At 44.0% G+C, this 24,559-nt stretch overlaps 3 protein-coding genes across 4 annotated transcripts; all 3 read left to right on the top strand.

Annotated features, from left to right (window-relative positions):
- The first annotated feature begins 172 nt into the window (after positions 1–172).
- fam167b (family with sequence similarity 167 member B) lies at positions 173–2,590 on the top strand. The gene is made up of 2 exons (XM_076027547.1): positions 173–928; positions 1,210–2,590. The coding sequence occupies exons 1-2, from the start codon at positions 554–556 to the stop codon at positions 1,471–1,473; spliced, it is 639 nt and encodes a 212-aa protein (XP_075883662.1). The 5' UTR covers positions 173–553; the 3' UTR covers positions 1,474–2,590.
- Positions 2,591–6,054: 3,464 nt separating this feature from the next.
- Positions 6,055–19,295, top strand: lck (LCK proto-oncogene, Src family tyrosine kinase). Its single transcript, XM_076027530.1, has 13 exons — positions 6,055–6,280; positions 7,766–7,878; positions 8,146–8,206; positions 8,897–8,987; positions 9,783–9,881; positions 10,017–10,120; positions 11,482–11,631; positions 11,733–11,885; positions 14,558–14,737; positions 16,752–16,828; positions 18,024–18,177; positions 18,380–18,511; positions 18,612–19,295. Exons 2-13 carry the CDS (start codon positions 7,771–7,773, stop codon positions 18,806–18,808), a joined length of 1,506 nt encoding a protein of 501 aa, XP_075883645.1. The 5' UTR covers positions 6,055–6,280; positions 7,766–7,770; the 3' UTR covers positions 18,809–19,295.
- Positions 19,296–19,699: 404 nt separating this feature from the next.
- Positions 19,700–24,556, top strand: LOC142889003 (putative histone deacetylase 1-B). 2 transcript variants are annotated; one of them, XM_076027529.1, is made up of 14 exons: positions 19,700–19,858; positions 20,609–20,721; positions 20,801–20,918; positions 21,007–21,081; positions 21,169–21,307; positions 21,408–21,549; positions 21,630–21,722; positions 21,821–21,929; positions 22,177–22,317; positions 22,550–22,658; positions 22,938–23,068; positions 23,161–23,313; positions 23,493–23,544; positions 23,634–24,556. In XM_076027529.1, the coding sequence occupies exons 1-14, from the start codon at positions 19,807–19,809 to the stop codon at positions 23,659–23,661; spliced, it is 1,455 nt and encodes a 484-aa protein (XP_075883644.1). In that variant the 5' UTR covers positions 19,700–19,806; the 3' UTR covers positions 23,662–24,556. The 2 variants fall into 2 exon arrangements, with proteins under 2 accessions (XP_075883644.1, XP_075883643.1); XM_076027528.1 differs by having other exon boundaries at positions 23,161–23,331; positions 23,634–24,457.
- The last annotated feature ends 3 nt before the right edge of the window (positions 24,557–24,559 follow it).

Here is a 24,559-nt window from a genome sequence, read left to right as displayed (position 1 = left end):
CAGAATCCAAACACTACTTTTGAATAATCCATAGGTTTTTATTAAACTTTTTATTTTATTACATACAGTTTATTATTATTATTATTATTATTATTATTATTATTATTATTATTATTATTATTATTATTATTATTATTATTATTATTAGTAGTAGTAGTAGTAGTATTGAATACAATGCAACTCAAAAGTTGTGGTTTCGTGTGCTCGGATGCTTAATACCACGTTATAGGTAATTTGACTCCCGGAATTTATGCAGTTTATTTGACTTAGCGCACTAAACAGCAGCAACAACAATAGTTTTACTGATATTAAACCACCCATATCACCATTAAACTATTATAATTGCACCTTATCATTGCCTAATAACACCCTACTTTCATTTTCATTTCTTGTTGTTTTTGGACTCTGGTAAAAGTTTACGAAAAGACTTTAATTGCAAGGATGGTGCAAGGATATTAGGAAATCTGGGAATAGCTGCCGTGGGTTTTGCTGGATTAAAAGTAGAAGAAAAAAAAAAAAAAAACAGCCAAACTCCAGCCTCAGTCTTCCTGGGATGGGCGGTCACTGCTGCCTGTCTCCATATAAAGCAGGCGAGGACCTGTTGCGCTCACAGCGCCGACTAGGAAATTCCCAAAGAGCACATTCACACGTTGCGTCAATGGAGTTTAAAGAGTTGTCTGACGAGCCCTCGGAGGTGGACGCGGAGGCTCTGGACAGCGTGAAGGCGCTCACGGAGAAGCTGAAGTTACAGACCCGCAGGCCGTCGTACCTGGAGTGGCAGGAGAGGGTGCAGAGCCGCCCGTGGGCGGACTCCGCGGGACGAGCAGCACCTGCGGGACGGAGGGAGCAGGAGTCGGACGTGGCTGTGCGCAACATCTGCGGCTTCGACACGATCGATGATGCTCTGGCGTTTCTCAGAAAAGAGCTGGTGAGTCTAACTTCATTTATCCCAGCGATCGATCACTTACTGGAATGTAGTCGAGGGAAGTAACGAGGGACAAACACCTAGTTACAGATTTTAAACCCAATTATCTGGACTTTCTTCTCCTCACATTGGGAGAAAAAAATGCTGGTGACTTTTGTGTTTAAAAAAATTACAAATTCTGTTCAAAGTAATTAACTTATTATTGATCGCAGTTGTTCTTGCTCGAAGTGGAGCTATTTAAACCACGCTGTTTAAGCCTCACACACCACCTCTCTGCACAACAGAGGGAGATGCAGGTCCAGGACAACCTCCTGGCCCGGCAGCTGATCCGCCTGCGCGGGGAGATCCACCGGCTGAAGGTGGAGCAGGTGTGCCACCGCCACAAAGAGATGCTGGACGACGCCACGTACGAGCTGGAGGAGTGCGGCGAGGAGTCCGACCTGCTCTGTGACATCCCCATGAAGGCGGCCTTCGCTCTGTCCACGCCGCTCAAACACCTGGGGCTCACCAAGATGAACATCAACTCCAGACGCTTCTCACTGTGCTAACCTGTTCCTATCGCAGCATGGACAGGGTTATCTTCTTCCTCTAGGAGTGGTTTGGCAACAGAGTATAAAATGATTTTGAGGTATTTGCCCAACGCTGATGTGCTTCCCTGGCTTGAGGAAGAAGGTTCAGCGTGCAGACCTGTAGGGGCAAACACACTTGGTCTGGATATCCACGTACCTCTCTGGTGGATGAAGAGTCGGCTACTCTGACGGGCCTTTTTCCACAGCAACAGTGTAGCTGCATAGAAAACAAGAGCTTAAAATGGACTAAATGTAAAAATATCTGCTAATATTTTTTCTTGTTTCGTTTTTTTTCTTAGTCATTGATGTAGAAAAATATAGGAAGCTTTTTTTGAAAATAGGGGAAACGCCCCTGGGAGCTTTATAGATGTGCAGACTGTTCTATTTGATCAGATTATTTCCTGTACAAAGGTTAACAAAAGTCTGTAGATAGTCAAGCTTTTATTTGAAAGAAAAGAAAAAACTTCCTGCTCCAGTTGAGCGGCTTTCAACCAGAGACAACATAGCATGAGAGACAGAATGTTTCCTCAATCCTTTGGATTTATTTCACATATCCGTCTGGTAAAAAGCCCAAAGAAAGAGTTTGGTAGCGGAGGAAGAACCTGTGGAGGTGATTGATTGAACCCTTTCTCTATTTCATTTAAGCTGACCAATCCAGTGTGTTATAGTCACCATGGCTTGGGTAGCAAGCCATGGTTCTTATTAATGGAACTCTGTTGTTTGCCTTTGCCAAAGTCAGTGCACAGTGCAGCAAAATAATGTCGTTCAACAAGAATAGCCTCCAGTTCCATGAGGAAATGCCGAGCTCGCAGCTACTGTAACAGGCACATTTCTTAAGCAGCAACCATTGACTTAAACTCACGAAAGTTTCTTCTTCCTGGTCTTTCGTATTTCCTTTTCAGTTTTCAGGTTACTCTGGAGCGTTCACTCTGTACCCCCCCTACCCCTTTTTATTTGCGTAGGGTTGGTTTTGAAAATCACAAAAATTTAAAGAGCATTTGAAAACACCGCAGCTGCAGCGATCGCAAGGGTTACAAGAGGACACCTTCGTTTGTTTGTCGTGCAGGATGACTGAAATAAAGAGAGTACGAAGGTGCGTGTGTTTGCTTCAGCGTCTATCTGGACTCCCGCTGTACAACAACTGCTTCCAGCTGTTGGAGCCTTCAGTGGGTCTACTGTCCCTAACCATATCCTCAAAGGAAGTTGGAGGTCACGCTCTGGCACTTTTACGCCTCTTCTTCAGAAACCAAAAATATCCCCTCGGCCTCACCACTGCCGTGCCTGGAGGCTTGACTGAGACCCAGTGCATTGTTGTTTTCCTCTACCATGTCCAGATGCGGATGAGTACAACCAGGAAACTGCGTCTTGGCTGGATGGTGGCCGAGCTTATTCTGCTGCTGGGTGGGGAAATGAAACCAGTCTTAATGTTTCTGGCAGAGGGCGGCAAACCGAACTGAAGTTTGTGTGTTTGTTTCATGTGTTTTTAATGACTAATTTTGCATAAATGGTGTAGCAATCGCTTGAATGATGATACAACCAACAAGCGTTATAAAGTCATTTACAGGGCCCGTATTGCTATTAAATACATGTAAACACACATATACACACACACACGTATGTATTCAATATATTTTATCCTATATTCTATAAATAAATATATATAATATTACAACTCAAAATTCTCTTATTTAGCCCTCTGTTCACAACCACACATGAACATTTGTATTTAGTTTTCTATATACTACTATATAGTATATATATATATATAGTACACTACTATACTATACTTCTATATACTTTGTTGGACATTAAATGTTTGGACGGGCACAAACAGGGTATGAGACAGTCAGGCTCATTGGGGACGTTGTCACTTAGCTATGTCGAGGTGCCAACACCCTTTGTGACATCACCAAAGTTTGATTTCTAAAACTTTGTGTTTCTACTTTTTTCATTTTTTTTAAAAAAGTGGTTTAAAGGACGGGCGTTTGTCATTTCTCGGGGGGGCTGACTGAAAGGCTAGAGATACATGTGAATGGTAAAGTGAATCTTGGGACCTTTAGGTTATGCAACTAGGTGAATGTATTCACAATGTAAATAGGTATAAAAGCAGTGATGTCTGTATGTAAATTGATATTTTAACAATATTAAAGACTTGCCTCAGTCGCTTTTAAACTTTTGTTTTGGTGATTTTATGATAACCATCTCACATTCTGACCATTTATGTTTGGTTGCCCATAGTTTATCGTAAACTCAATATTCTGTTGCTCCATCTCACCCATTCCCCTGTGTCATCAATTCTCCGTCTTGGAGCCCTTGTGTACAATAGTCCTTTCTCTCCTTCCTTGACACTGCCGTGACCTGGTATAGAATCTGAACATGTGAAAGGAGCCCTAGAGGGATGCTGCACAACCGTATGGACATTGTTGGATGTAATTAGCCGAGCAAGAAACCAAATATGCCTTGGCAGAGTGCGGCCACTGTGTGAAAGGAGAGCACAACTCCTGAGGAGAACCCGTTGTGGCAGATCTCAGGACACGGATGACCTCAATAATGGAAATGAATATCATATGGAAAATGCACAGAGGTATTGTACCTCCAGGCCTTATTCTTGGGTAAAAGCTTTCAAAGTAAGACTTGTGTTTCCCATGCTCGCCTCTGCCCTGTAGATAGTTTCACTTGAACTTCGCCCCACATCATACCACATGATAGCGTAAGCGCACAGGCTGACGTTTAAGTCTAAATAAGCCAAAGGTGCAGCTCCAGCTAAAAATAACTTGAATATGCTCACTGTTCAAGGTTTTTGTTGGCGCCGTCAATGCCGCGCAAAGTTGAGCATGGACTCAAAACCAAAGGGGTCGCTCGCTTGCAAGCGAACGAGGACAGCACCTGCGTCGCAAGAAGCTTGCAGGAGAAGGGTCGGAAAAACTTCCTGCACGCATTGGTAACATCTGCGTTCAGTTGCGTAACACAATGTGATTTCCAACCACATTTCGGGAGTATTGATGCACGCGGTCGAGGGGTTAGTGAGGAATACCCTGCAAGCTGTTCTCCAAAGATGGCAAAGGCTCTTTGGAGACAAGCGTCCGCTATCATAAATCACGCATTGCAGTGAAATGGACGAGCGCGGCCTTATTTTTAGTGCTCTGCGTGGTTTGTTTCACGTCGACTCGCCAAACAAAAAAATACGACCAGTCGCGCCAGCCGCTTAGATTTAGTGCTCGGGTCGCGAGCTTCAACGGAAAATGCTTGGGTGGTTTCATCACAAGTGACACTGAATCTATGCTGCGGCAGCTGTTTGAACACATATTTCTGCGCACTTCCTGTGATGTATTGGAACGACTTCCTGCCCGTGCACGCTCTTCGCAGCAGCAGTTCGCCACAAGAGAAGAGATGTGGCTCGTGAGCAGGTTTGAAAGGAAGAGAGAGCCACGCGGTGGGAGAGTGTGCAAGAAGCTCGAAACTCAAGACCCCTGTCTCTGAGCAGGTTACAGAGAGCAGGCTGGCACCCCACCCCCACCCCCACCCACCACCACCCCCCCATCAGCCCTCCCAAATGAAAGTGTACACAAATTTATAAACCCTTTGGATTATTCAGGTAAAAACTTGCTTTTTATCTGATATTTCAGAGAGACAGAAAGAGGAGGAGGAGGATGGTGGTGGTTGGGTGGTATAAAGTGTCTCCAGATTGGCATTGATGCGCAAAATCATTTTTTCAAAATTAGTTTTTCACACAACAGATACAAACCCACACATCAAGCAAATATCATTGAATCTCTTAGCAACCACAAGTATTTACTGACTGAAAACACTATGGGCGTTGGAATAAAAACAGCATACATCTGTGTTTGTATGACCTCAGAAAAAAAAAAACCCACACACGATCGATTTAAGCTTTCTGCTGAATGCGATGCCTTGTTGGACCTCGCACATGTGTGGAAGTTGACAAAACAAGGTATCCGCAAGACAGTGCTGGAGCCTCGGAATGACCACCTGGATGTTTGTGCTGTCATTTACCTGGGAGAGGTACTGGTGAGGTGTCGACGGGTCGACTTGCAGTAACATTTGTCTAAAAAGCGGAGGAAGAAAATGTTTAAAGTCCAACGATGCAGATTATTATTCCAGAGATATGTTGTGGAATTGAATTTTGAATACAATGGGACCTTTAAGACTTACAGACAAAATGGCCGTTAGTGTGTCATCATGAGAAATAATGTCAAGAGGCAAATTGCAAATGTGGCCTCCAGCTCATTACGTCATTGCTTTGCACCCACGCTGGGGGTGAATCCCGTCCCAAAGGTCGTGGGTTTGGAGATGCAGCACATATGCCACTCCAACAGAAGACCCCACCACAGAGCTGTGGCATCCGCCGGGCATAACCGTGTTGGAAAACATTGAGGTGTTGGGTTCCACTGTGGAAGAGCTGCTGTTCTGACCCCCTTCTGCTCATGTGCAGCTGCAGAGTGAAGCACCTGCCACAAACCTGCAGAACAACCCTCAATCTTTTAACGACAGGAAACGCTCTGGGTTTCTCTCCTCACTGTTGTGCATGTGTGCGTGTGTGTCTTAACGCCTTTGCACTGAGGCACGTCTCGCGCTGGGTTAGTTATAATAAGAGAGGCATGAGATGACATCTCCACACACGGACGAGTGTGTCACTTAACAGAGAAACGTGCAAAAATAAAAGTTCTTCACTGGCAAAGGATCAATTTTACAAAGAGATTATCGATGGCGGCGCTTGAACTCTGACACCACTGGACACTCGAATTTATATCTCATAAATCAGGAGGTAGGTTTTGTTTTCATTATTTCTTCCATCTAACAGAAAGTTAAATAGGTCATAAAAGACTTTTGGGCTTTAACTGAGAGCCATCCAGGGGGTTTTAGTAAGGAAATATTGACTGTGTGAAGTTACCTGTTCACATGTCTTGATGTCTGTTTTTTGTGACATTTCTTTTTACTTAAAAATTGAGAACTTCCGCATAGGTTATACAGTAAAATTATTATCATTTGGGAAAATGAGAATTTCACAAAGAATATGAGACTAATTAATGCACATGTTGTTTTTCTAAACTACTTCTACGAATGTATTATTACATAATAAATTCATAAATTGTCAATGTGTTCATTTGAACGGGTTACAAGTATTTATTTATATTTTCAACATTAAGGTGAGGTGGAAATTGCTGAATTTAAAAAACAGAAACTGAAATGAAACGTGAATTAAAAAAAAAACAAAAAACACATATTTAGTTTGTTTGCTCCTTGTTTTTTTGTGGTTCTTTTAAGAGATAGTTTCTGATTACAAAATCAGTACAAGCCAAGCTCTGCTGCGTAACTCATGAAACTTTAACACCAGTGACTTTCATTAGTTTTTGTTTACAAGGCCCCTCTAGCAGCCGATCATAAAAAGGGACAAGGGGAGCTCCTCAATGGAAAATGCTGACTGTTTGTGTAAAACCCCGAGCGTTGGCCAGCGTAGGAGTTGTGATTCAGAAGAAAAAATTAGATCCCCTCCCGCCATAGCCTGCTGATCCTCTGGCGAGTCGCTACTGGGGGTCTCTGGGGAGTTGCGTGTTGTTGCTGCTGGGTCAGGCCTCTGCAGATTTTTCTCATGGCTCCAAGACTTCCGAGCGGGCGGCTGCTGCGATTAGCCCAGTGACCTTGTTCCATGAGCGGTCTGATGGGAGCCAAGAAAGCTTTGAGAAAAGCAGTTCGTGCTGGGCTGCACTGTGAAAACACAGTGCACAACACGTGCAGACGTGGGATTACACAAGATTAAAAATTTGGCACCTTTGTGGAGTCTGAATTGGAATTTGAACACAAAGGCCCTGCGATTGGCAGCGGTCATAACAATGCCATTATTTGTTCTGAATGGGTTTAATGTGGGTTTTACTGCACGGCCTTGTGCGTGTTTATATGACCGTTGGAAACAAACTGGTTGCTGGACTCCATTTTCCAGCTCCATTTTCAGAACCTCCATTTTGAAACAAAGCCAGCGCCAAAGGCCAAGAAAGACGTTTTCTCTCTGAACGCGAGCGCTTTCCTCTGTTACGTCAAACGTTTTGTCAAAATTTAACCGTGAAGTATTTTTAAAAATATGACACAGCATCATCTGAAAGGAGTTTTTACTCAGGAAGGCCAGGTCAGTGACCTAAGACTGCAGCCAAAACTGATTTTTGGAAATGTACTTTGTAAAACATGTACTTCTTTATCTCCACTTCTAATTCCAAACAATAAAACTCAAAAACTAACCTGAGCGTCTGAATTGTAGGAAAGATGGGGTGCAACTGCAGCTCGGACTATTCGGACAGTGAGTGGATTGAAAACCTGGACGAGATCTGTGATCACTGCAATTGTCCCATTGGGCCTCAGTCTGGCAATACGGTAAGCGACAGCGGCAAAATTGCTGCTTTTATTTAGGCGACCATTTTGAATTTTGAATTTTTATTTTCATGAATTACTGTAACAGAAGATGTCTGTTTGTGTGGGTGTTCGCATCGATACGTACTTTCTTTTTTGCTGTATCGTGGTGATTTTCAGTCCATGAGTCATATTCATTCAAAGGAGCATGAAACTTGGAATTGATCTTCTGGAGATCTTCAGAAAACTGAACCCATGATTCAAGTCTGATCTTGTTTTTCTTGTTGCCAGTACACCAACCAGCTGATTCCCTACCCGTCGCAGTATTCACCTCCTACATCTCCTCTACCAGGTAGCAACAGCAACAACAACACAGTTGCCATCACAATTGAGACTCATAAATTGAGTGTTTTTTTTAACTAAATCAATATACACACACATATATATATATATATGTATATATATATATATATATATATATATATATATATATATATATATATATATATATACATATATGTATATATATATATATATATATATATATATATATATATATATATATATATATATATATATATATATATATATATATGTACATATACACAAACCAAAAACAAGGTTTTTTATTCAAACTTTGTATTGTATATTTTCTCACATCTTCTGTATTTCTGACCGTGCTTCTGAGCTCATCTTTCAGAGGACTTGCATCACGTAATAGTAATAGTAAACATGGCATCAAGGAAGTGAAAAAGTTCATCTGCGATTCTAAAGAAGCAGAATCAGCATTCATGTGTGTTGCTAATTCTGAGCAACCATGACAAACTTTCTGTATCCCCCACTTGAAATTGCTTGAAATGTTTTGGACCGGAGCTAAAATATCAGCTTGAAGCAATAAAAACCCAGCATCACATAGCGCGCAATCCAAACATCTATTCTGTCTTAAATGCCAACGAAAGCATATCGGCCCCGAAGTGTTGCTCACCCACGCCGTAAACACAGGGTACATTAACATTACAGCTGCTTATTGTCCCTCTTCCAGACAACATTGGGTTGGCCATATACAGCTACGAGCCCAGCCATGACGACGACCTGGGCTTCCAGAAGGGAGACAAGCTCAAGATCATCAGCAAGTAAGCGGCTGAATGTGACTTCTATCTCTCCAGCCTATGTTGGTGGTCGTACCAAATTAGACCAGGGTCTCAGACGGAGTTGCGCACTCCCCTTTGTGACCGCTGTTTGTCGGTCACTATCCTTCCCAGCTGCGTTTTGTGTCGGTGGCGGAGGCTTTATTTAACTCTGTTTTAGTTAATGTAAGTGTTACTCTGCAAGTGTTACAAATGCAAATTTCTCTTGGAGATTAATAAAGTATTCATTTATCTATCTATACATGAAATGAACAGGCACCACACTGAGAATCAATGAAGACTGTGGCTGTATTATTATTTAGTTCAAATTCAACAGATTCTATTGTCATTCAAAAAGACACCGTGACTGAATAAGATATATTATATTTTTCGGATTTCTGAAACTCCACCACACAATACTGTAATTTTTTTTGTGCTCATTTTATTCAATCAAATTCATTCATATTAAAAGCACAAAAGACAAGTTATAAGTACACAGTGGGTTTTAATGTAAATACACTGCGATTTTCCGAGGAAAGAAATGACCTTGAACGACATGCAGTTTGCTTATGGTTAATGATGTTGGACATGTTTTGTCTTCGCTGTCTCTCCTGCTGACACATAAGAAAATACGCTTCCTTCAACCTGACCCATTAGTTATTTGCATTGCAGGGCCCTCGGTGCCTGTAGGGGACGGAGTGAAAGCGCTGTCTGACAGTACAGTATATGTTAAGCTGCTGCGAGGCATCAGAAATATGTAAACTCAGTCCCGGTGTTGTTTCTGTCTGTTTTCACACCCAGGGAGGATCCAGAGTGGTACTATGCAGAGTCGCTCACCACGGGCAAACAGGGCTACATCCCGTACAACTTCATTGCAATGACCACGGTGGAGACAGAGACGTACGTCAGCCTACAGGAAACACAGAGATACTGATCTCAGCGGCATGCCCTATCCCTGAGGGAAGGGGAAGTGGTTAGCTCGAAGCGTTGAGAAGAAGAGCAACTAAAAACCTCTATCGTGTGCTTGTGCTGCAGGTGGTTCTTCAAGAACGTCTCGAGAAACGAAGCCATGAGGCTCCTCCTCGCTCCCGGGAACACGCAAGGCTCCTTTCTCATTCGAGAGAGCGAGACAACCCCAGGTGAGGTCACCAGGGTCGGACAAATGTGCTGCATGTCTCATGAAGTTGAAAAAAGAAAAAACGTCTTTCCTGTGACTTGACTTTGCACTCGTACAAAGTCCCTCCTGTTCCCCCCTCTTGCTTTGTACATTTAATTTCAGTTTTGGACCTGTTTTTCTACGGAACAAATTAGTAGAGGTTGTAAAATTTCTGTGATTTCTTAACATGGACTTGTGCGGTGTGAGGTGTCATATTCGTGGATGTGGACTGCAGGCAGCGCTTACAAATCAGTTTGCCACAACTGTGAAAAATAAAAATAAAAATCCCCTCAAAAATTCCGACTCATGAAACAAAATTTCAATGTCAGAAAGTATGACTAAGTCCACTGATACGATAAAGCGACCAGGAATTTTTTTCTTTTGATGAAAGCAGATAACATCACTGTAAAAAATTAAAGGCAAACTTTTTGATTGGATGTCTGAGACTTAAAGGAACAATTTCTAATTGATGCATTTTTGGGTCACCACATAGAGGGCAAGATTGTTCTTCAAAGTGGGGAATTCTAGGGAGGCCAGTATAACATTCAATCAAATTAATTCCATCCATTAATATAACAACAATGAAAGACTGTGACCGCATGAGAAATTACTGAATGGGAAACTCCATAACATAATAACACAATAACCATGATTTGCTGCAAAGACTGTTTTCCGAATAACCCCAAAAGCTGACAGAAAACATTTAGAAAGGTGATTAAATGAACCTTTGACATTAAAAGTGTAACAAAGCCCTGTGGCCTCCCACTCTGCACTACTGTGTTTGACTAAACGCTTGTTAAAGCCGACTCAGAGTAAAAAAAAAAAAAAAGAAAAAAAAGATTTTCTACCAAGAATCTTTTCTGTCACTTTAAAAAAAAAAAAAAAAAATGCCACCCAGTTCTAAGAAAATGTCTTTACTACAGCAACCATCTTAATCTCTTGCACAGCAGCAGTGTTTTTGCTTTTATCACCAGTTGATTGGTACCAGTGGAGTGTGGAGTGGAGCATTAAGGCTAAATAAGAAAGTAAAGCGAAGGACCATTGGACCTCATCTAAAACTTTGAGCACCTAAATGATGCACAAATATCACCTTATTACAATCTATATTTATCTGGAGCAGATATCTTAACGCATTCCTAAGTGGGAACTCAAACCAAAACATGAAAACAAAATATGGCACAATAAACAGGAGAGTGTGATTTGGATTTAGTTTACGCTCAGATCACAACATCATCCTAATCTTGATTTTTTTTTTTTTTTTCCAACTTGAAACTTGTGATATTCACCTGTGAACAGAGAAACTGACGTGATTTAACCGATGATAATGATTCCTATTTGCTCCAGGGTCTTATGCCTTATCAATCAGGGACTTGGACCCCAACACAGGTGAAGGGGTCAAGCACTACAGGATCCGCAACATGGACAGTGGTGGATACTATATCACAGCCAAGATCTCATTCATCTCGTTGAAGGAACTCGTCCAGCATCACCTCCGTGCGTACAACCACTGGTTATGAGTCAGTTGTTTCTGATTGGCAGGCGGGTCTCTGTCTGAATCCTGTCTTCGTCTCCCCGTCATGCCCAATGCAATGCAGGCGATTCCGATGGCTTGTGCACAAAGCTGGTGAAGCCGTGCCAGTCGAGGGCACCACAGAAGCCCTGGTGGCAGGACGAGTGGGAGATTCCCAGAGAGTCCCTCAAGCTGCTGCAGAAGCTCGGAGCGGGACAGTTCGGAGAAGTCTGGATGGGTGAGTGGCACCACGCAACCAGTAGCAGCTGTCTCAGAAGCGGAGGCGAAGTCACGCCCTGGACAAGTCGTCAATTTAACGCAGGAAGACAGAAAGACTAAACACAATTCACACTCATTCTCTCTCCTGTTTCTAATGTGCATGTCTTCAGATTGCAGGAGGAAGTCATACCATACCACAGGGTATGCCTCTCTGAGTTCAGCGCTATCGCATCACTTTTTTTTAGAGATTACATGATGAATGTGTTGCTCCTCCACTCGGTGGTGTGCAGCAATGTGCTAATTTGTCAGAACAGAGAAATTTCAACAGTAAAACCAGTTAATCTGGAGGTTAATCTGCATAAAACCACTTAGTGCCAGTGGGTCAGTCAGTAGCTTCTTTTTAGTTTGGATAGTTAGTCGTAATTTGTCTAGTCATGATGATAACTAAATCCACTATTGGCTGAGTTTAGTTGTAATTTGATAGGCAATGTAAGTTTCATGTCGTCTGTGTGTCTTATATTCTTCTATTCTATAGCTTCTTTTTTTTTTTTTTACCTATTTTTAATTGACAAGAAAACAAGTAGTTCAGTCGGGCACAAAAATAAGAGTCGGCACCATTCACAGAAGCAGGACTTAGAGGGCTTACGTTGTTTTTTTGCTTTGAGAGGCAGTGTACTTAAGACTTGGCAAGCGTCAGCGGAGTTGCTCAGCAGCTGACACGAGCTGCAGACTTTGAATATTATCGTTACTGCAGCTCGTGATGACATCCTCAAAATCAGCGGGTAACACCATGACCTCGATTTTGAATTTGTTGCTTCGGTATCGTCTATGCTTGGTTTTGTCTGTCTGTAGTTTGAGTCCCTAGAACAAATACATAACACGAAACGAGCCCAGAAGTCATTCTGTTGCATTATCATGAACCTTACATTTTTTCGTTTCTGTTTCTGTGTTGTTTTTCCATCGGTTACCGAAAGATTCAAGCGATTCTGTTCACATTCATCACATCCGAAAAGCTTTCTCACTCTGTCAGGTTGTGGGTTCCACAGCCTATCTGCAACAGAGGGTTTTGTTTCTGCAGCGTGTGCAGAACTGTTTCCTCTGTACAGCCTTTAATTGCAGGCTTGGGCTGGTTGGACAGCGAGTGAGGCATGAGGCATTAACCCTCTTGCACAAACCATCTCACAGTAAATGAATGTACATTTCTTGCACACTGCGTGGTTTTCTGCTGTCACTGGAGTTAAACAAGAAAAGTTAAATGTTTTGATCCCGGCTGCGGGAGTTCCAATAATCGCTGCCACAAGCCCATTACCATTTTCCAGTTCCGCTTGCCAGCCCAGCTCAGCATTCAAAGCAAACCGCTGTATCAGAGCTAAACGCTGAGTGGAGCTCATTTCACACTGGCTTTGTATTTACAGTATCTCCTTGCAAGAGCTTTGGGAACTGTGTTTGTTTCCTTATCTTACTGCAAACAACTCGTCTCGCTTGAATAATGGGAGTGTCCATCATTTCAAATGTTTATTCTTCCTAGTGAGTAAGTGCATGTGCAATATGTTCACTGTGATCAGGGCATTTGAAGGTTTTTAGTTTGTTTTTTTTTAGCAGTGGATAATGTGTTGGTTGCATTGCTTCGCTTCGTGACATCTTGGGATTCTAAAAGTGGTATCTAAAAAAGAAAGTAGATGGGCTGGAGTCGGGCTGGCACGACTGTGTCACGGAGACAGAGACGGATCCTGTTTGCATTGCTGTCATGTGGAACTCTTGTTATTTTTGCAAAATACTGTCTTTGAAAGGTCACATGATATCATAGTTGAGTTTTCACTCCCTGAAGCTCTGTTTTTTTGGTGTGTTTTTTTTAAATCTTTTTTGTGAACTTGCACAAAAAGTTGAACATAAGAATTTGGCTAACCCCTCAATGCAGCAGTGTCATTGGGAATTTAAGTTTGAAGCCTTGCACATTGTGTCTTAGAGAGCTCCAATTTAAGGTGCAATGTATTGGTCTTAGGTTTGGGAAAGAATTTAGCATCATTAAAGTAATGGCAATAAGAAGAAGACGATGGGATACTGCCAGTGTACTTTGCATAGGGGGAGGGGGTTTGTGATCCCATCACAAGTGGTTTGTCTTCGACGCATGTTAATGCCAGGTGGGAACAGATGTGGTCAGAGCTGTCCACTTCTGATCCAATCACAAAAACCACTTGAAAGTGACCGCATGGCAACAGGGCCTCTTACAATAGAGATCAGCATAATGTATCAGCACACATGAGCATCTGTTTCTCACAAGCGCCGTTAACTGGTTCCACCAGCAGTGATTGGCTCTTGTCTTTTCAAAGGCAGTCTGTCAGCACTTTGTCAGACGGTTATGTCAAATAAATCCATCCCATTCTAGCGGATGTGTCAGGTTAACTTTCAAGCCCTTTTGCATCCATGTAATGGTGGCCACACACAAGCCAAGAGTGAAATGACAGTTATGGAATTCTGGTAATCTGGGCAGCTAGAGCCTATCCCAGCTGTCTTTAGGTAAAAGCAGGACCACTGCAACCCCCACAAATCAAATCATATGTTCGAAATACAAATAGGTGACTTGAATGACACAGCTAAAGCTTTTCAGCGACCTTTAACTCAGCGCCGTGAGCCTTCATGAATGATTCATCCGGCGTGATGACGATGACGTCGTCTTCTCCGTGTCTCCAGGTGTTTACAACAACGACAGGAGAGTGGCCATTAAGAGCCTAAAGATGGGCACCATGTCAGTGGAAGCCTTCCTGGCTGAGGCCAACATGATGAAGAACCTGCAGCATGCCTGCCTGGTCCGACTCTTCGCCGTCGTCACCCAGGAGCCCATCTACATCATCACCGAGTACATGGAAAACGGTGGGTGCGGAGATGTGTCCCAGCCTGCGGTGCTTTGCTAATAACCACTAAGTGGGTGGGACTAAAAGCAAAAGAAAAAGAAGAGCCTCGTCCTTGGGTGGTTCTCTGTGAAAGCATTGTTCACACGAAGAGAACATTTTACCGTAAATCCACCTGCGATCTCGCCGGCCTCCTCGCCGTTCAGGTTTGCTCGCCTGAAAATGTGTCCTAGCCTGCCTCCCTCCAACCACCGCTTTCCTAATCTCCCGCTGCAGCGCCCTGAACGTCAGGGGATGACGCCGTCACGGATCTCGGTGCCAGGGAGACAAAGCGAGCGTTTCTTCCTTCAGGATCAAACATGTTGATCTTTTATTGGCCTCTGGGTGCCAGAGCGCAAGCATCGAAATGAGTCATACTGTTTTCACAATTTGTGCTTCCCCTTCGGTGACTCCGAGCTGAGTTGCCCCTCGTAAATGCACCGGCCTCCTTTCACACTTCACTTTGTGCCGTTTGATGAAGGCGCTGAGGTGAAGTCACCTGCGATGGGACGTGAACGCAGCAGCGCCAGCTGATCCTAAATAAGGAGCTCCAGTCGCGCTCGGCGGGATGCCGCTGCTAAAGTGGCTGCTAAAGTGGCTGCTAAAGTGGCTCCGCGGCCTTCTGATATGGACTATTTTCAGCCTCTTCCTCGTGACCCGACCCCTGCTCCCCCCCCGCTGCGTTCGCCACTGCGCGTTAGAACGTGCGGACGCTCGGAACCCTCCCATACGAGGTGTTTACTCACCGAGGGGAAGTCGCTCATGGCCGGCCTGAGACGAGACACTCGCTCGAAATAAAGGTGTGAGACGGTCGGGAGTGGGGGAGGGGAGGGGGGGGTGATTCACCGAGTTATTGTTCAGAACTGATGAAGCCTGGCTGTGCTCCAGAGCTTTGGGGTCACGCACACGACTGACGTCCTCAAACCAAACGCAAATGCCGGCGCGGCGAAAGGTTAAAAAGTAGTAAACAAGTTGGAACAATGGCATCTTCTGGCATCTTCCCACCGCTCGGTTTTCCACCCTCTTCCGACAAAACAAAACACACCGGCGTTAAGGAGGTGACAGGGGGGTCTTCTTCTGTTTCATATGGCAATGACGCTTCTGTCATGTAATAAGTCATCTCGCCCCGAACGAAACAAAACGAAAACCCGTCGTTCAACCTTGGGCATCTTCCCGAAATTAGGGAGAAAAATCGTGGGTTTTTTTTTTTGGGGGGGGGGTAGGACGTCACTGGCACAGCAGCTGCCTTTTACTGCCCAGCTTAAAGAAGCGCCTTTGTGCGATCCCGCGTGTCGGTCCCGCGAGGGGAGCCGCCGCATGAGGCTGGCTCCCCTTTGTCTTGCCGTCCACGTGCGGCACAGGACACAATCGTCGCCTCTGTTGTCGGCAGAGAAAAGACGGCTCCGGGTTCCCGGCTGCTCAATCTGTCCCGTTTTTCTATTGTGACGGACGACAAAGATGGAAAATAACAGGCGTGCCGCTCCACCTCCACCTCCCCCGCGCCGACCTTGACAAAGAGCCGCTCCTCTGGCCCTCAGACTTCAAAAAAGCGCTCCTTCCGGAGTTAAGCAAAGAAGAGCAAAAGGCAGAGTCGTCTCGCCCCCCCCCCCCTCCCTTCGGCAGGCTGGTGTGCGGTGGCATTGTTCTGCGCTAATCAAACTGAAACACAAAGTCAGCTGTCAGACGTCGCGCATCACGGCCTGACTGATGCTCTGTCTGCTTCCTGACTGTGTTGTGCTCCCAGATTTTGACTGCTATTCTGGGCCAGCGCTATCTATTTTTTTGTCTGTGGGGAACTCTGGTGTTTTTTTTGTTTTTTTTACCAGAGGGGGAAAAAATCATTAGTCATCCGGATGATTGTGAAAGTATTTTTAACGGGCGTTTGTTTGTAAAGCTCTATCCTGCCTGGGTCGTGTGTTGAGATTTCCATGTTTTTTTTCCCCACATCTATGACCTAAACTTTAGTAAAATTGTTTAAAAATATTTCCTTTTTACAGGCAGCCTCGTGGATTTCCTGAAAACAACAGAGGGAAGCAGTTTGAGAATCAGCACTCTGATAGACATGGCTGCTCAGGCAAGACTTTTTTTTTTTTTTTAATGCTTTTATTCTGTATATTTAACTCATTCACATTATTTCCTCACACCAACAGTTGGGGAGTCTTACATTCAGGTTTAATCTTGTAATAATAACAGCTTCCTCAGAGTCAAAAAACGTCTCCCATGAAGCCGCCTCAGCCCTTTCACAGAGGCATAAAACCCAATGACAGCCATTTTCCGTCGAAGGTTTCCGACTTTGACTCGCTCATTAATGACGCTGCCCTGAGACACATATCGCGCATCAAAGTCGAGGGAAAGTGGAAAGCATTGTGCACAGGCACTAATTCTTTTCAAGTGTGGGTTTTCGAATATGCATTGAAAAAAATGACTGATCAGCGTTTGGAAGACTCAGAAAGAAGTAAGATACACAGAGTGCAGCCAGAATGAAGTGACTTTGGAACTGTCTTGTCAGAAAAGACTGTTCTCCCAAGGCTGCAGTATATGATGAAGAGTTTTAGCTTGTCCTTGTTCGCAAGAAATGTGGCTTAGTTAGGTTGAGTTTGCACAATGAGTGGCAACTGCTGGCCTGTTGCCTGCATAAGCTTATCAGCTTATTCCCTTGTTTTGTTGTCCTCCTTTTTTCTTTTGTATTTCTTTGTACAAATCAAATCCTGGTCACAATAATGTCTTGAAGTGTTATAGGTTCAGTGGGTGAACCTTAACTTACATGTCAGGCTATTGCGGGGTGTGGTGACGGAAAAACGCAACCACAAGAAGAGAAAGAATTGGTTGTAGGGCCTGAACAAAAAAAAAAAAAAAAAAAAAAAAAAGCAGGGCAAAACTGTCTGAATCAGACTAGTTTAAAAAAAATTCCACAGGCCATACCTATGTAAATGTCACATTTCTGAAAAGGCCCTCGTGGAGTTTCACACCCATGTGTCAGATTCTTTAGTGTGCAATGTTCACAAATGGCCTGGCGAGACGTACAGAGTGAGGGTACATGTTTGAACACACACGGTCCATACTGCTTCGTTTCAAAGCGGCAATTTGTGACAGCAGACAGGAAGTGGTTAACTCGCCTGCGCACCGGTCTCTCTGCTCACCTATGCAAACGCACTGTACACTATGAAGGAGTAAAATCCTTTGTGAATCCGTCAAAGCCGTGAAAGAAAAACAAAAAAAAAAAAAAGCGCAGGAACGTGTCTGATTTGAGTATCTGCTGCCCCCTGCAGGTGGCTGAAGGCATGGCCTTCATCGAGGTGAGAAATTACATTCACCGGGACCTGAGAGCGGCAAACATTTTGGTGAATCATGAGCTCATCTGTAAGATTGCAGATTTCGGACTGGCACGACTCATTGAGGACAATGAATACACAGCAAGAGAAGGTGACGACACAGATCACATGTCCTACTTTTTTTTTTTTTTTTTTTAAGTTTATTTTCTAGAAAATATATGCCTTCATAAATATTATCTCATATTAGGAACAATTTACAAAGGAAATTGTTCTGTTATTATGTATTGTGTTATTATGTACTATGTAGTATGTTATTATTGTTATAATGTTGTTATGGTTGTTTTGATCTCTAGGTGCAAAGTTCCCTATCAAATGGACGGCCCCAGAGGCGATCAACTATGGCACCTTCTCCATAAAATCAGATGTGTGGTCATTTGGTGTCCTCCTCACAGAAATCGTGACCTACGGACGCATACCTTATCCTGGTACGTATTCAATTTCAAAAATTCTTGCTGAATATTTAATAAAAAAAAAATAAAAAAATTACATCCATGTGAGATCTATGATCCTTTCCATGCTGCGCAGGTATGTCCAATCCAGAGGTGATCCAGAGCCTGGAGCGCGCCTACAGAATGCCCAGGCCAGATAACTGCCCTGAAGGGCTGTATAGCGTGATGCTGTGGTGCTGGAAGGAAAACCCTGAAGACAGACCCACCTTTGACTACCTGAGAAGCGTTCTGGAAGACTTCTTCACAGCAACAGAGAAGCAGTATCAGGAATAGCCCTGCGGTGGAAAAAAAGACATTAAAAAAAAAAAACAATTCTACTCAAACTATGAAAGCCTAGTATATGTGGATGGACAATTCATTTCTTTTCTTTTCTTTTTAAAAGGGTGCATATGTTGTTTTGATAGGGCTCTATCTGGCACCCTCCATGAAACAGTGTGTTGTTCCTGAGTCAGTAGAAGATATTAGGATATCCCTTTTAGAAACGAAAAATAGCTGCATGTGGAAATACGCAAAAATACAATAAGGATCGCAACGGCCGTGCTGCTTGAATGAAGTGGAAGCTGCCTGTGCGATGATCAAGGAGCTGCTCTGCTGGTGCAAAGAGAGAGAGAGGTGTAAATAGTGTCAGGCTTCCTCATCTGTGCCTTGTTTCTGACTTTTGATGAATGTTTGGTGTTTTTTTTTTTTCTTCAGTTATAGTGTCACTTTCAAACCCAAGCGAAAATCCATTACTTGTCATGAAATAAACTATTCTTGTACATTGTTGTGCTTTTCCAATGACTTACAATGCTCCATAAAATAATTATCTAAAAAAAAATAAAACAATCTATAAAATGTCTTTTTCTAATACAAACATAAACATAGGTGGCTATAGGTTTCACACAAAAGAAATCCTACTCATGAAATATTATACTTAACCTTTGCAAACTTTAAGTCAGTGAGAAATTACAATGTCATGAGAATGAAAAGAAAAGACATTGAATTCATTGGGCGTCTCCAAATTATTGACCAGTAGTGTACATCTGCACTTATATGCACATTTAAATAAAACTATTTTTGTCTCGTTCGTATTTGATTCCCCCATTCAAAACAATCCGTAACCAAAAAAGTGCATCGTGGATATGGAGGACGAACGTCACTGTGGCGCCCCCTGTCGACTGCAGCCGTCATTGCGCCCCATTGATTGGACCCCGTACACACAAAACTGTCCGCCTCTTGTCGCTGTTGTCTCCAGCGGTGTGCTGCTCAAAGCCAGCCTAAAGAGGACCAAAATGGCGCTTACCTCGCAAGGAACAAAGAAAAAAGTTTGCTACTACTACGACGGTAAGTGGCCGTGCCCATGCAACTCTAGGCACCCGGGCGCACCGCAGAATTGAAAGCCGCGGCTTCGCACCGCCAAACGCGGCACTTTTATTTGGCCGCCTGCTCTGCTAGCCAGGTGGCTAGGCTAACCTAGCCTAGCGTGAGTAGCAGCCAGGCGGCTGTGTTCGCCTTAGTAAATAGTGTCGTTTAGTTCCTTCGTTCGTTGTGCTACTGCCCCCGCTGCTGATGTGTGCGCTGGGTTCGGTAAAAATGCACCGACTTGGCTCCGCGGCCAAAACACAATGGTCTTTTTTTGTGTGTGTTTCGGATAATTGTATTTAAACTAGCCAGAAGGCTAACAAAGGGTGTTGCGAGTAACGTGAACGTTACTTCATTGTCCCCGTAATTAAGGCAAGCACCGAGCTAACGTCGTAATAGCTTCGGATGCCAGAGAAGTCCTGCCGTTGAAGAAGTAATGCTGGGGTGAACAATAATTTCTTGGCGAGTTGTGGTAGGGGCGCTCTGGAGAGTTTAGCCCGGATGTTTGGAGTAGTTTTCGCGGCGGATTGATTTCCGTGTTTTTCAAGCGAGTGGCCGTAATTGCGTGGTCGTAATTACGGTGCTAATTCCTGGCACTACGTCGACGTTAGCGTTCCACAAATTTCAGTCTGTTCTGAAAAAAAAGAAGCATGCATGATATGTGAAGTTCATTATATAAGTTAACACGCACATAATTCGATAAATGTTCTCCTTATGTGTTTTGCCTTCCAGGCGATGTCGGAAACTACTACTACGGTCAGGGGCATCCCATGAAGCCTCACCGAATCCGCATGACCCACAACCTGTTGCTCAACTATGGCCTCTACAGAAAGATGGAGATCTATGTACGTCTCTCATGCATCCCGAGCCCTTGTTTTTCCCTCCGTGTGTGTCTCAGGAACTCACTCATCTTCTGTCTTGCAGCGTCCTCACAAAGCCAGCGCAGAAGAGATGACCAAGTACCACAGCGACGATTACATCAAGTTCCTGCGCTCCATCCGACCCGACAACATGTCCGAGTACAGCAAACAGATGCAGAGATGTGAGTGCGGTGGTTTGGTTCGTCTCGTCGGCTGCGCAGATTCAAACACAACGAGCTTTGTGAGCATGGTGTCGCTGTTTCTTTGCAGTCAATGTGGGAGAGGACTGTCCGGTGTTTGATGGGCTCTTTGAGTTCTGCCAGCTGTCAGGAGGAGGTTCTGTTGGTAAGCTTAACCTACTTTTTTTTTTAAAACTTTTGACACTCACTGAAGGCCAGTTCCTAAATCCAAATCCAATTCTCTGACCTGCAGCCGGTGCCGTGAAGCTGAACAAACAACAGACAGACATTGCCATCAACTGGGCTGGAGGGCTTCACCACGCCAAGAAATCAGAGGCCTCTGGTTTTTGCTACGTCAACGACATCGTCCTGGCCATCCTGGAATTACTCAAGTGCGTATGAAAGCCCTTTGATGCTTTTACCTCACAAACGTCTCGGTTTCTCGTCCATGAGAGCAAAAGCAGTAAGACTTCCTCTTTCCTGTCTTCCCAGGTACCACCAGAGGGTCCTCTACATCGACATTGACATCCATCACGGCGACGGCGTGGAGGAGGCTTTCTATACCACTGACCGCGTCATGACCGTCTCCTTCCACAAGTATGGAGAGTATTTCCCCGGCACCGGAGACCTGAGGGTAAGCTTCCCACTATTTTCACAAGTAAAAGCCGCACAACTTCAGAACAAGCGATGTGACATTCCCTGTGTTCCGTGTAGGACATCGGGGCAGGGAAGGGCAAGTACTACGCCGTCAACTACCCACTGAGAGACGGGATTGACGACGAGTCCTACGAAGCCATCTTCAAACCTGTAAGGAGCTACGAATTTGTTGAAAGCGGCGTTACCCGCAGTTTGCGTTGTCGAAGAAAGCAGCGTCTGATGCGTTTGTTTTGTTGTCGTTGGTGTAGATCATGGCCAAGGTGATGGAGATGTACCAGCCCAGCGCTGTGGTTCTCCAGTGTGGAGCAGATTCCCTGTCCGGAGACAGGCTCGGCTGCTTCAACCTCACCATTAAAGGTGCAACATTTATTTTCTATCAGTTTTTTATATATTCTTAGTCATTATAAGAGTATGAAATCTTTTGTATAGTGTATATATAGATTAGTCTACTTATTGGAATGTATTATGGATAGTAAAGATTTTTTAGGTTTATTTATGTACAGGATATATTTTTTGTTTCTTTTACTGCAGCATCAAAGAAATTTCCCCTCTGTGAGATGAATAAAGTGTGTCTAACCCACTCTAATGTATGCGTCGTGCACAGGTCACGCCAAGTGTGTGGAGTACATGAAGAGCTTCAACCTGCCACTGCTGATGCTGGGCGGAGGAGGATACACCATCCGCAACGTGGCGCGCTGCTGGACGTACGAGACGGCCGTGGCGCTCGACACCTCCATCCCTAATGGTATTTCATCTCTCTCTCTCTCTCTCTCTCTCCTCTCTCTCTCTCTCTCTCTCTCTCTCTCTCTCTCTCTCTCTCTCTCTCTCTCTCTCTCTCTCTCTCTCTCTCACACACACACACACACTGTGGCACGTCCCTGTGCGACTGGTAGAAGAAGTTCAGTCAACAAGATTTGACCTGGCGTGAACTTACTTGTGCAGCGAGGACGACGGTTAATTTTTCTTTACCTCCACAGAACTCCCATATAATGACTACTTTGAGTACTTTGGGCCAGACTTCAAGCTGCACATCAGTCCCTCCAACATGACCAATCAGAACACCAACGACTACCTGGAGAAGATCAAGTGAGTGCTCAGTGCTTGTGTTCAGTCATTGTGGCTTCTTATCCTCTGCAGTCACAGCAGCCAAACAGTTTTTGTTCCTTCTTAGTCTATAAATATTTTAATTCATTTTTTATTTCTTCTTAGTCAATATAATCTCCATTCTTTTCTACTGTATTGTTGCTGTAATGATGCAAATTTCCCCAATGTGCATTGAACAAACGTGCATTATTTTTCTACTAATTCACATTTGCGTCAAGCTGCCTGTGGCTAATCAGTCATTTCCTGCACTCTGTCCCGCAGGCAGCGCCTGTTTGAGAACCTGCGCATGCTGCCCCACGCCCCGGGGGTTCAGATGCAGGCCATCCCTGAAGACGCCGTGCAGGAAGACAGCGGGGACGAGGAGGAGGACGACCCCAACAAACGCATATCCAGTAAGAAACCTCCCGCAAAGCCCCGCCCTCTCCTGCGCTGGCGTCACGGCCGCTCGTTATTTAAGGGAACCCTGTTTTTGGTCGACCTTCAGTTCGCGCCCACGACAAGAGGATAGCTTGCGAGGAGGAGTTCTCCGACTCAGAGGACGAAGGCGAAGGTGGCCGCAGGAATGCAGCCAGCTTCAAGAAAGTCAAGAGGGCCAAGACTGAAGGAGACAAAGAGGGAGAAGAAAAGGAGAAGAAAGGTGAGGAGGAAACAAAAGGTATCTATTCATTTTTCTTTTTTCCATTTCCATCTTCCAGCGCTCATGTCATTTTTGTTTGTACCTTATGTATCATGCGTCAACCCTGTACAGTACACAGGCTTCGTCTCTAGACACAGTATTGGTTGGATTTGCTCCTATTTCTATTATTTTTCTTTTAGAAGTAAAGGAAGAGGAGAAGGTGCCCGAGGAGGAGAAAATGGACACCTCAAAGTGAGAAAACGCTGCACGCACTCACCATGTTGTAAGGGGAGTGGATCAGAGAGGAGTGTTAATTTTCCTCCTCACTGTGGCTCCTTTAGGCCTAAAGAGGAGTCCAAGACACCTTGAGGCACTCAGCAGTCCGTCACGCCGACCAGGCTGATCAGGATGGATCCTGAAGAATTTTCTTCCTTCCTGACTGCTGCTGCGGACTCCATGAAGGACTTTACCTTTATTAGGAGACCTCAGAATTGAACAGAGAGTCTAACCATGATTTTTTTAGGACACCTTTTCAACCTTACCGTCTATGGACTTCAGTGTTTTGGAGTATTGTTTTTGTATGCATTTTCTCTTTTTCCCCCCCCATTAGCCTTTGAACGCTCTGTTGTTTGCTCCTCCCCCCTGCCCCCTCGCCCCCGTGAAGTAAGTCTGCAAACTGGCCGAGCACATGTATGCTTTTTACATATCTGATGGATTTAATTTATTTAAATCATAGATATTTTTGGCTAGCCTGTCTCTCAGTCTCACGTTTGTCCCGTGTCTTTGAATATGTAGTTGAAGCATGTTTATGCAGTATAATAGATGCTTTTCTGCAAGACATTTGTCTCACTGTTCTTGCCTGAATAAGGTCCCAGAGAAAGGTTAGGAGACTTGTGTATATATATACCTGAAAACCATTTTACATGTTAGGGTGTACATTACTCTTATATTTGAGAGTGTCCTTAGGTCGGGCCTTTTTGTTACATCAACATTATCTTTGAAAAAAATTCCCCAGCGTCAGCAACAGTTTCCGGTTAATTTCAGCCTTCATAGGGTGGAGTACCTGCTGATTCATGGCACACTTGTTTGTGTGTGTGTGAAATGCAGGAATTGATTCACTGTAAATATATTTTTATTCTCAGACACAGAGTTTTTTTTTTTTTTTTTTTCACAAAAGAGCATGCAAATGTTTTTCAGTATGATCAGCTTGGTGTGTGTTGACCACACTTTCAACCCTCAATAAAAAAAAACTGCCCCAAAATGCCAT

The sequence above is a fragment of the Nelusetta ayraudi genome, unplaced genomic scaffold (assembly GCF_046127955.1).
Source record: "Nelusetta ayraudi isolate G7.1 ecotype Tasmania unplaced genomic scaffold, CSIRO-AGI_Nayr_v1 ptg000021l, whole genome shotgun sequence".
In the NCBI taxonomy this organism is placed as follows: domain Eukaryota; kingdom Metazoa; phylum Chordata; class Actinopteri; order Tetraodontiformes; family Monacanthidae; genus Nelusetta; species Nelusetta ayraudi.
The sequence above is the reverse complement of the archived record's forward strand: the minus strand, read 5'-3'. Positions and strand labels throughout refer to the sequence as shown.